The sequence below is a fragment of the Crocodylus porosus genome, unplaced genomic scaffold (assembly GCF_001723895.1).
Source record: "Crocodylus porosus isolate Cpor-Errol unplaced genomic scaffold, CroPor_comp1, whole genome shotgun sequence".
Lineage (NCBI taxonomy): Eukaryota > Metazoa > Chordata > Crocodylia > Crocodylidae > Crocodylus > Crocodylus porosus.
Window position 1 is genome coordinate 129285301 of NW_017728943.1, and position 11550 is coordinate 129296850.

The following is an 11550-nucleotide window of genomic DNA, read 5'->3' on the forward strand; positions in this document are numbered from 1 at the left end:
CTTTTCCAGGCTAAAGAGCCCCATGGCTTTCATTCTGTCATCGTAAGGTCTGTTTTCCTGACCTCTGATCATGCGCGTGGCTCTCCTCTGGACTCTCTCAAGCTTCTCCACATCCTTTTTGAATTGTGGAGCCCAAAACTGGCCGCAGCTGGAGTACTGTATCCTCACCAAGGCCAAGTACGAGGGGAGAATGACATCCTGGGATTTGCTTGAGAAGCATCTATGGATGCAAGCCAGTGTTTTGGTCATTTTACTAGCTGCAGCATCGCATTGCAGGCTCATGTTCATCTTGTGGTCAATGACAACCCCCAAGTCCCTTTCTTCCGTAGTGCTAGCCAGTGTAGTACCACCGAGCCTATAAGGATGCTGCAGGTGTTTCTTCCCAAGGTGGAGAACCTTGCATTTTTCGGTGTTAAACACCATCAGGTTCTTGTACAACCATTTGCCGAGCTGGGCCACGTCAGCCTGAAATCACCCGCCTATCTTCTGGTGTGGATGCTTTGCCCCAAAGTTTGGTGTCATCGGTGAACTTGGCCAGTCCGCTCCTGACTCCAATGTCCACATCTTTAATAAATATGTTGAACAATATGGGTTCAAGGACAGAGCCTTGGGGGACCCCACTGGTCACAGGACACCACGATGAGCGACTTCCATCTATTACCACTCTCTGGGTCTGACCACAGAGCCAATTTCCTACAGCGGATCGTGGTGGACCCAAGGCCACAATTGGCCGGTTTGGCCAAGAGGTAATAATGCGATACCAGATCAAAGGCTTTTTTGAAGTCAAGAAATATAACATCAATCTCTTCTCCCTTGTCCAGGTGGATAGGTCACCCAGCCATAAAAGTAAATGAGACTGGTCAAGCAAGACCTACCTAAAACAAACCCGTGCTGGCTAGCCCTTAGTATGTTGGCATCGGCCAGTCCATTAAGGATGGCCTCTTTAATAAACTTTTCTAAGATCTTCCCCTGGATAGAAGTCAGGCTGATAGGCCTATAGTTAGCCGGATCCACTTTCCTCCCTTTCTTGAAGATCAGCACCACATTGGCCTTCTTCCTGTCTTCAGGCACTAAACCAGAGCACCAGGAATTTTCAAAGATCCATGCCAGAGGCTGGGCTATGATGCTTACCAGCTCCTTGAGTACCCTGTTATGTAGATAGTCAGGGCCGGCTGACTTGAAGGTATCCAGCCTCTCAAGGTGTTCCTTCATGAGGTCAGCATTAATGGAGGGCAGGGGATCTCCCTCACCTGTACCTCCCTGTCCTGTAGCAGGCATGGGTGTCCCATGGGACTGATGAAAGACTGACACAAAGTACCCATTTAATAGGTTGGCTTTTTCCTGGGTGTCAGTTGTCAGTTGCCTCATCTGGTTCAGCAGGGGTCCAATGTTGCCCTTGCATTTCCTCCAGCTCCCCACATATCTGAAAAAGGACTTTTTTGTTGTCCTTGATGCTCAAAGCTAGCTGGAGTTCAGTTGCAGCCTTGGCTTTCCTTGTTTGCTCTCTGCAGGACTGGACCAGTGCAGAATAATCCTCCTTGGAGGTGAAACCCATCCTCCATCCTTTGTAGGCCTTTCTTTTTAGCCTCAGGAGGTCCGCTAGGCCCCTAGAGAGCCAGGGGGGCTGCTGCGCCCTCTTGCTGCCTTTCCACCGAGATGGAAAAGACTTAGCTTGCGCACTGAGGATCGCTCCCTTGAGGAGCAACCACCCCTCTTGAACTCCCCTCTCCCTGGAGTCATGGTCCCTTAGGGCCTCACTGAAAAGCCTCCTGAGCTTGTTAAAGTCGGCTTTCCTGAAGTCAAGGACTTCTGCGTTGCTGACTGACTTGCCAGCTTTACGGCAGATAGTGAAGGTGATCAGCTCGCGGCCGCTGTCACCCAGCTTCCCATCGATCACTAGGTCACCAATTAGGTCATCCCCAGTAGTCAGTACCAGGTCGAGCAGTGCTTTTGCCTCTCGTTGGCCCAAAGACTTCTCGAGTCAGGTAGAGGTCATCCACACAGTATATGCATCTAATTTAGTTAGTCTGCAAGGTGGAAATCTGCCAGCCTTCTGCTTGACTTTCTACTAACAAGGATAACAAAGTGTCTCTGAATTCCAACAAGCAGTACTTTATACCTTGTTTGGTAAATGCAGAAACTCTTGCTCCAAGCAATGGCAAAAAACAATAAAGAATAAATAATTCAGGACACCCAGAATACACCTGTATAAACACTTGTAAAAGGTGTGATGTGAGTGAATACAGCTGAACAGCCCTTTCAGAAGTATTGTTGCCACATTGACTCATTGAAATATTGCAAAAACATAGAGGGCAGCATACCATTCAGGCAGTATTCCTGGAACAATTCCTTCCAGTGTGTACGCTGACTCAAGTTGAGTTTTAAATTGGTAACCTATTTGCAAAAGCTAAATTATTCTTATTTCAGCGTCTTCTCATTCCTTCCTCAAAGTAGTCTTAGTATACATAGTAAATCTGTGTATTATCTTATCACCACACACAGTTGAGAGAGCAGAAGGTAACTGCAGATTACTGTACTATTCCTTTCTTTTGCAATATCTCAGTGATTTTTTGTAATGAAAGTATATTCTTGTCTTATCCAATTAATGGAAAGTTTGGTAGTTAAGGTTATAACTAACTTTAAACCAAAATTGGGGCTTTACTCTCTAAAACTTGAAAGGGGGAAGCTAATCTACACAAGGGAGTAGGAAACTTGAGAAGAATGTCTGACCAACAACAAGAGGAACTGGGCGAGATAAGAATGTTGAAATGCCTTAAATATGAAGTTCCTGCATCCTCAATTAACATCTTAAAGCTGTACAATCACATCGAGGAATAACAGCTTGCTTTAATTATATAAAATGATGGTGGCTCGAACACAGCTTCAGAGACAGATATTTTGAGGCAGCAGAGACAAGGACAAAGCTCTAAGTGCAAACAGGGCTTTAGTGAGAGACAAAGAATGGAAAAAACATGGTCCAAGCTTTCAACTGTGAGCACTGCCCTTGCACGTGCAAACAATTAAGGTCACTACAGACTGAGGCTCTAGGTGCATACAAACACTGAGCATCTAACTCTTCTGAAAACAGAGACTTCAATACCAGTGGTCAGCAACCATTTGTGGCAGCAGCTTGGAGTGACCTGACTGGGGCTGGCACTAAGAACTAGCTGCCACTGCCGTTTCTCCTTTGATGGGCAGCACTAGCATGGCACAGCAGTAGCATCCCCCACCCCTGGAGCCATGGGCTGGATCCAATGGCTCCAGGATTCATTGGTTGCTGGCCGCTCCCCTACATTATTTATAAGCTTCTTCCAAGGCAGCTGTCAAATCATAGTAAATGATATGCATGTTTAAAGGCATCTCCTACTGCATAGTCTGGGGTAGCATTAAAATGGCAGATAATCAGGTTAAGATACAATACTTTGGAGATTTCCATTTAATCTGATGTAACACAGTTCAGGTAACAAGGAAAACAAGCATTCGCTGCCAGCAGGAAAAAGAGGATCAGATGCTAACAGGATATGAACTTTTCCAAGATGCTTACAAATTTATTTGCGAGCCCCAGGATAGAGTCAGCCAGTCTCTGTCGCAAGCACTGACGTCTGCAAAACACTAACCTTCATCACTTCTACCTGCAGGTCCTCGTTGAGTGAAGGAGTCACTTTGACAGCATTCAGCATCTGATTAAGCAACTGCTTCTCATCTGCGTCTGTTTCCACGGATACAAATCTGTCATCAGACAGCAGCTTCTGCAAAGAGACAGAGACACTTTAATCTCAGAGTTGGCATATTCTGTGAGTTTTCATTATCCAGCTCCCTTGCAAGTCCCTATTAGATATTAATGCTTGCACAGTGGGATTTCAGCCTGGGCCTAATTCTTCTGAGTTACAGCAATACAAACAAGGTAAACAGTTGCCTATCCTAATGGATTGCTAAGAAGGAAAGACCCTAAGCTTTGTTTACAGAGCAATTAAAGCACTTTTTGGTTCATTCCTGAATTCCATTATTTCTTTCCCCTCCGACTTTTTCCTGGAAGCTCAAATGATTTTTAAAAAGGCCATTTTTCTGTTGCAGTCTAACACATGAATCCCTGAAGGTTGTTGAAGCCCTCAACTACCATACAACTTTTATTGTAGAAATAAGGCTTCAGCAGGTGTACAGAGTGGAAAACAGTATAGCTAGCACTTTTCTATATGTTGTTCAGCAGGCAATGTTTCAGATATTATCCCACTCATTTCTTTTGGGTTCACACAGGAACAGAAACACTGAGGGAGCGGCATGCCAGATTAATGGCAGCAGGTGGGAAGCAATTTTGTGTTGCTCAAGAACAGACTACCCAAAAGTATAAACTAGGTTACCATATTTCCAGTTTCAAAAAAGAGGACCCATGGGAGGGAATATGACTGTGGAGGGGCAGTGATATGCCAGTGTCCTGCCCCTGCTTCTCACTCCCAAGCCACAGCCTGCCCCCCACCCAGCCCTGCTGCCACCCCCTCACTTCTAACCCACAGTACCTTGTCCCCCAAGACTATGCTTCCAACCTGCAGCCCCCCATCCGTGCTAATGCCTCTCACTCCCAACACACAACCCCCTAGCAATGCCTGTGCCCTGAGCTCCTGACCCACAGGGAGGACCCAAAAAGAGGACATGTCCAGAAAAACCCAGACATATGGCAACCCTATATCAACCAAACCCAAGCTCTCCCAAGAAGCTGCAGGAGAAGAGGCTGGCCAATGGGCTAGTTTTAAACAAAGACGTTCTTATGGACTAGTCAGGTTCCCTCTGCTTGGAAAGGTTCATAATAGGGTGTTAGTAAGTATTTCCAGAGAGCAGGAAATACATAAATAGAGAAATTACTAGAACAGGTGGCATGAAAGTACACATTCATTTCAAAGCCATTATATTTAAGTTACATGTTTTATGGAAGCCCACTTTTAAATGTGATTAAAGGAACAGAAGTACCACCAAGGCTCATCCAATCCAGTCCCCTGAGATCATACATGGTAGCATCCTAAGCTGCCTCCCCCCATTTTTTTTTAACTGATCAAGCTCCACTTTTAAACTATTAGGTGTTTTGCCCCCACAACTCCTATTTGAAGACTGTTCAACTGCTCCTCTTATGGAGAGAAACCTTCTTCCACTGTTGAGCCTAAATTTATTTATAGTCCGTTTTATACCTAACTGTTGTTATGCCAAATTTGTCCATTCTTCTCATGTGTTCAGCCTTCAGTGTATTTACATACAGCATTCAGATCCCCTCTTGGCCTTTATTTTGTTAGGCTGAACAAGGCAAACTCTCCTATTCTACCACAAGAGAGCTCTCCATTTTTGGGGTCAATCAAGAAGTCCTTTTCTGATCCTGTTCCAGTCTGAGTTTGAGTTTAATCTTCTTCAATAAGGCTTACCAGAACTGTAAGAGAATTCTCACCACTGCTTCAAACAATAGCACTACTACTACTACTAATTGCCTTCTATCCACTATATATATATCTTCCTTGAGGCAGCCATAGAATACATTTGGCATCTTCAAGGCAGCATGATATTGGTAGCTCATGGTCCTATGACTAACCTACAGAGCCAGGTCTTTCTTTGCCTGTTATTTCCAACTGAAAAACATCCAGCTTTTAAAATCATTTTATATAGACTAGCATAGAAGTAGGCAACCCCCCGGCATAGATGCTGGAGGGGGACAAATGTGAAGGCATTTTGTTTGGCACATATGCCTCGAGGCAGATGGCAGGGAAGGGGCTGGGGCTGCACTCCCACAACAAGGATTGGGCCCCTGATGGCTCCCCTACCACCCACCCCTGGCATGCCAACATCTTACAAGTCAAGGCTGTGGGTATTCTTGGCACTCTGACCAAAAATGTTGTTGACCCCTGGACTAGATGGATTTTTTTAAATAGAATGATGTGGTTGGAAGGGGGTGTCAAGCTTTTATAAGGTACTCTTTAGGGTTTCATCTGTACCTGACGAAAAGGTATTTTAAAATTATTATTGCAGAAATTCTTATTAGTCCCCAGATGTATGACCTTACCATTGAACTTTGTTCTACTGAATTCTCTCACACTGCTATTATTCCACTTCACTCATATTGTTTCTGTATAATCTAATCCTTGTCTATACTGCAGGTCTCTTAACTTGATGTCATCAGAAGATTTCATTACTACATTCCTACTCTTCATGCCAAATCTATTAAAGAAAGTATAAATGAAATAAAGGACTGAGCCTTGAGGAATAATAAGTTCCCTCCAGTCCCATATACCCCACTTCAACACAATCTGCTGTCTTCTTCCTTTTATCTGTCTAGTTTTTCTTAAACTAGAGAAAATAGGATTACTATAACTAATAATTTCCCAGTGGGGCAGCAGATCAAACGCTTAGCTAAAGTCTCATGGATGAGATCTACCACATTTCCTGTCTAGAAAACCATTATTTATAGAGCAAAATAAAATGTTACCTCTGTTAAGCCCGTATTGCATTTTTCCTGTATTCTGTTATGCTCCGCATCTTTAATTATTCTTTAGTTCAAAATGTGTTATTAAAATGTACTGAAACAACACTGAAGTCAGCCTAAAAGCCATTTCTGTTTAGGTACTGTTTTAAATACAAGGTTAAATTTCAAAAGTCCAAATCTAACAAAACCAAGATAAGCTTATATGAAGCAAATTAAAAAGTTTTAAAAATGCCATTATCCTAGTCTGTGGATTCATTAGGAGATTCAGCCTTAGAGGATAAAAGTCAATTCACAATCCTTCCGGAATTCTTGGTTGCTTATAGTTCTAAAAACATACTCCCTAGGTATGTCCATGCCAACACAAGAGTTTAACAGAGTCCTCCTATCACAGAACAAGATCTCCTGATACATGGCTACATCCCACTTATGTCCTCAAGATGGCTCCTCTGGCCTTTTGGCTAAGGGCAAGTGAGACTTGGGGGCATACGAACTCCAATGCCTCCGGGCTTGGGGCCTACACATAAGATGCCTGCCATGGATTTGGGAGTATTTGAAACCCCAGGCTGCAGAATCTGGGAGGTCAGATACTTGCTGGTGGTAGCACCATACAGACTTGGTTGATTGAGCACTGCTCAGCTGATAGACTTCTGAACTGATATGGCTAATTTGGCCTGAGACAAGAAACTTCAAAATGTCCTGAAGATGGCATGCAAGTACCAAAGAGGCCTTCTCTCTCTTGCAATGAATTCCTTGTTTGTGAACAGCAGCTTGCATTTAGCTAAAGAGCAGCTGTAACCATTTATTGTAAAGTATGCTCCAAGTAGGAAGCATTTACTATCTCAGTGCCTTCATTTTAAAAATAAATGCTCCGTTTCTGTACCGTTAGCTACAAATGCTTTAGCTCCTTGAAGTCCGTGCCTGCTTTCCTAGTCTTACATTGCATAAACATTTACTCTTGCAATTTAATAAAACCTTTCTATTCATTTAGAATTGTTGTGCTTTAATGACTAAGACATTTGAAATTGAAATATTTCAAAGGAAGTTGACATTAGAAATCTCATGAGCTTCAATAAGGAGAAGTGCAAAGTCCTGCACTTAGGATGGAACAATCTGATTGACCACTACAGCCTTGCGGGCTGACTAGTGGGCAGCAGTTCTGCAGAAAAGGACCTGGGTGTTACAGTAGACAGTAAGCTATGAGCTAGAAGTTTGCTCGTGCTGCCAAGAAGGCTAATGGAATACTGAGTTACATTAATAGGAGCGCTGCCAGCAGACTAAGGGAAGTGATTATTTCCCTATATTAAGCACTGGTGAGGCCACATCTGGAGTACTGTGTCCAGTTTTGGGTCCTCCCACTACAGAAAGGATGTGAACAAACTGGAGAGAGTCCAGCAGAGGGCAACAAAAATGGTTATGGCGCTGGGGCACATGACTTTCGAGACGCTGAAGAAACTGGGCTTATTTAGTCTCGAGAAGAGAAGACTGAGGGGGGATTTAATAGCAGCCTTCAACTACCTGAAGAAGGGTCCAAAGAGGATGGAGCTGAACTGTTCTCAGCGGTAGCAGATGACAGAACAAGGAGCAATAGTCTCAAGTTGCCAGCAAGGGAAGTTTAGGTTAGATATTAGGAAAAATCATCTCACTAGGAAGGTAGTAAAACACCCAGAGAAGTAGTGGAGTCTTCATCCTTGGAGGTTTTTAAGGCCCAGCTAGACAAAGCCTTGGCTGAGATGATCTAGTTGGGGATGGTCCTGTTTTAAGCAGGGGGTTGGACTAAATGACCTTCTGAAGTCCCTTTGACCCTAATTTTCTATTCTTCTATGATGCAAATTTGTAGAATAGGCTTCAGTATTTATTCCTATATTTACTCTTTCAGCTTCTGAAGTGCCACAATTATTTGAGATGATTAGAGAGGAACAGGGGACTCCATCAGCACAGGTTTTTAGTCACTGGCTAGAGTGCACAGCAGGCACTCCTATTTACTAGGAAAGAGGACAGCTCCCACACAAATCAATAGAGTCATGTTAGTTCCAGAATACCTCTGCAGCAGTGCATACATCACTAGATCAGTAGGGGTCTGTGAAGTAGGCAGTATTCAGATTCGGCCCAATTCGGGGGACAGTGATTCGATTAACTGATTCAGATCACTGTCCCAATTCAATCTGGCCAAATCTGAAGATTCAATGCCAATTCAGAGAATCAGCAATTCAGACATAGACACAGCTTTATGTGTTTTTTCTACACACCTTGAGGTACCAGGCATGGCTCGTTAACGCCGAAATGGTGGGGCGGATGGAGTGTCCCACAGGAGCATGGGGTGCCCCCCTACCACACGATCCGCAATGGACCCGGAAGTGGATTGGAAGTACCTCCGATCTACTTCCAGGTCTGCTGCTGAGCATGCGGGGGCTGCCCCCCCACATCTCCCCAGCTCAGCAACTGGCCATAGAGGGAACCCAGGTGACCTCCCAGGAGGCACCAGATGCTGAGCCAGAGGGAAGGGTGGGGTCCCCCATGCACTCTGCGATGGACCTGGAACTGGACAGGAGGTGCTTCTGGTCCAGTTCCAGGACGGCCGCTAAGCGTATGGGGGATCCCCACCCACGTGCTCCCATGGGACACTCCATCCGCCCCCCATCTCAGCGTTCATCAGCCACTCCTGGTACATAGAAAAAACAAATGAAGCTGTGTCTATGCCCAAATTGTCAAATCTCTCTGAATCTCTCCAAATTGAATCAGAGGCTTTTGATTCGATTCGGAGAGATTAATGGGTCTCCTGATTTGATTCGGAGATTTGGTTGCCGAATCGGGCCAAATCTCCTCTGAACTGAAATTGGCAACCAAAGCTTTGTACAGCCCTATAGATCAGTACTTCAACTTGGAAGCTGTGTTTACAGTAAATCCCACCCACACCTCAGAATTTAAGTGGCACAGGAGTTATCATTTTACACACGTGGTAAGATAACAAATCAAATATATCCAAGTTTTAAGTCATACCTGCATCCCTGCTAGGGCATGTTGGGCTAACTTCATGTTCTTTGATTCCAACGCAAGCTGGAGCGGAAGGAGGCATTTCTCCCTACAAAATAAAGAGGAAAATAGTGCTGAGAAATTAGCATTCTAGAAGAGTACAACCATATATATGTTCCTAGCATAAAAATCGAATCAAATGCAAAATAATAATAAAAAAAATTAAACAGCAATGAAGACAATGGAATTTCCCCCACCTCTATTAAAAAAAAAAAACAAAAAAACAAACAAACAAACAAAAAAATGAGCTGAATTTCTCTGAAGTCCTCATTCAAAAGAGCACTTTTCCAGAAAAAGATCAGGTTACAAACCCACTTTCTGAAGCATCTGTTCCTTAAAACAGCTTAGTTTTGCCCACCTCGGGCTCAGGCTGTTCCCCCTCTGCTGCTTCAGGCCGGGGCCATCCCCCAACACCCCCTGCCACTTTGGGCTGGGGAAGAGGCTGGGGCCTGGGCCGTTCCCCATCTTCTTCCACTGCTTTGGGTCAGGACCAGGCCTGCTCCCCATCTCCCCCCCACACCGATTCAGGCCAGGATCAGGGCCGTTCTCCCCCTCCTCCCCTGCTGCTTCAGGTCAGGCCCGGGCCAGGGCCCATAACTGTGGCAGTATTTGTGGTGGCAGCAGGGAGCAGCCACCAGCAAGCCCCCCTCCCCTCCCCTGTTTCCTGCCACCACCCCTCCCTGCCGGCTATTGTTGGGGGAGAGGGGGAGGGGTGCACCAGCCCCTGACTCCAGAGAGCAGACCTGGGGGCTGGGGAGCAAGGCCAGAGTGCTCTAGTCCCCGTCATCCCCCTCTGCCTCCAAAGGGGCAAGGGAGGGGGCAAGGCCAGCTCTGCTGTCCTCACCCCCTCCCCTCCAGGCTCTTAGCCCCCACTGTCACGGTGGCGCTCCACTATCTGTCCCTGTCTGTGTAGGGCACTCTGATTGCCTGCTGAGACAGCCAATCAGAGTGTGAATAAAGTGTTACAGACAGACAGATAGATGTAGGCTTTTATAATATTAGAATCTTGCAGAAATGGATAAAACATTTCATTGGCTGTTGTTGGTTAAGTTTTGCTCCACTGTTTTGTCCAGAGTAAAGTCAGTAATCATGTGTTAACTAGTTCAGTTTAAACAGTTGTGTAGACAAGAAACAAACATTAAAAGGACATGGATTACACTAGGTTAGCTAATGTATGTTAAAGACATAATTATATTTTTTCAGCAAATAAACTATTAATTGAAAGAATGCATTTCTACCAATCGTTCATTTCTGCAAATACATACAAATTTAGCAGACCTATGTACATTTGTTCATCCCCTCGTACAATATGCTTTGCTGAAAAAAGGCTCTGTCTGGAAGAGTAGATCTTACTGTCGGTTATGGTTGGGATGTATCAGTAAAACGACATGGGCTCCTGCTTTCCCAGCTTGCCTACCCCTACGCAAAAAAAGGTAGCAAATTTTAAAAGCGAAGCTGAAACCTACAGATTCCTTTCATTTGAGAAGTGACCAGGGATCCTATAGGTCTTAAACTTTGGGGAACCCAACATAATTCCACTTTACACATAAAGTCTAAATAGGCACCTGATGAGAACCAGAACCATTTAAAGGCAGGGGTGGACCAAAGACAGCCTGCAGGCTTTGTCCGGCCCACAGCAGGTCCCTCGGTCCTGCCTGGCCCGGGCATCATCCCACAATGACGTGTTCTGCTGCTCCCTGGGCAGGCAGCAGGGCCCGCACTGTGCTGGACTGCCTTTCTTGGCAGCCCAGGTGGCAGCAGCTGCTGGCTCCAGCCCTGCAGTACTGGCAGGGACCTGTGCACAGCCCCAACCTGCCCTGTGCCTCTTGTGTGCTGCCCCTGCTGCCCCGCAGGGCTGCCTGGAGGCAGCAGTGAGGCAGACCAACACAGCACAGGCTCCACATGGCTGCCGCAGAAAGTGCTGGGCAGTGCTGAAGGGGAGGGGACACTTTTCACCCGTGCTGAGCACACTTTGGCTGTCAGCGCTGCTGCTGCTGCACCTGTTCATCCCCACAGGTCTCTGGGGGGAGCCGCACTCACTACTACCCACACACACTCATCCA

The 11550-nt window shown here is 45.5% G+C and overlaps 1 protein-coding gene across 5 annotated transcripts in view; it reads right to left on the bottom strand.

Moving 5' to 3' along the window:
- ARFGEF3 (ARFGEF family member 3) overlaps positions 1-11550 on the bottom strand; it is a 153692-nt gene that overhangs the window by 110132 nt on the left and 32010 nt on the right. For 4 of the 5 annotated variants that reach the window (XM_019550178.1, XM_019550180.1, XM_019550179.1 and 1 more), the window contains exons 1-2: positions 9455-9567; positions 3618-3749 (exon numbers count right to left, since the gene is read on the bottom strand). In XM_019550178.1, coding sequence (XP_019405723.1) covers positions 3618-3749; positions 9455-9490 — 168 coding nt within the window. In that variant the 5' untranslated portion in view covers positions 9491-9567. Of the gene's footprint in view, positions 1-3617; positions 3750-9454; positions 9568-11550 lie in introns of those variants that run through there. The other variant, XM_019550181.1, reaches the window with a different exon arrangement.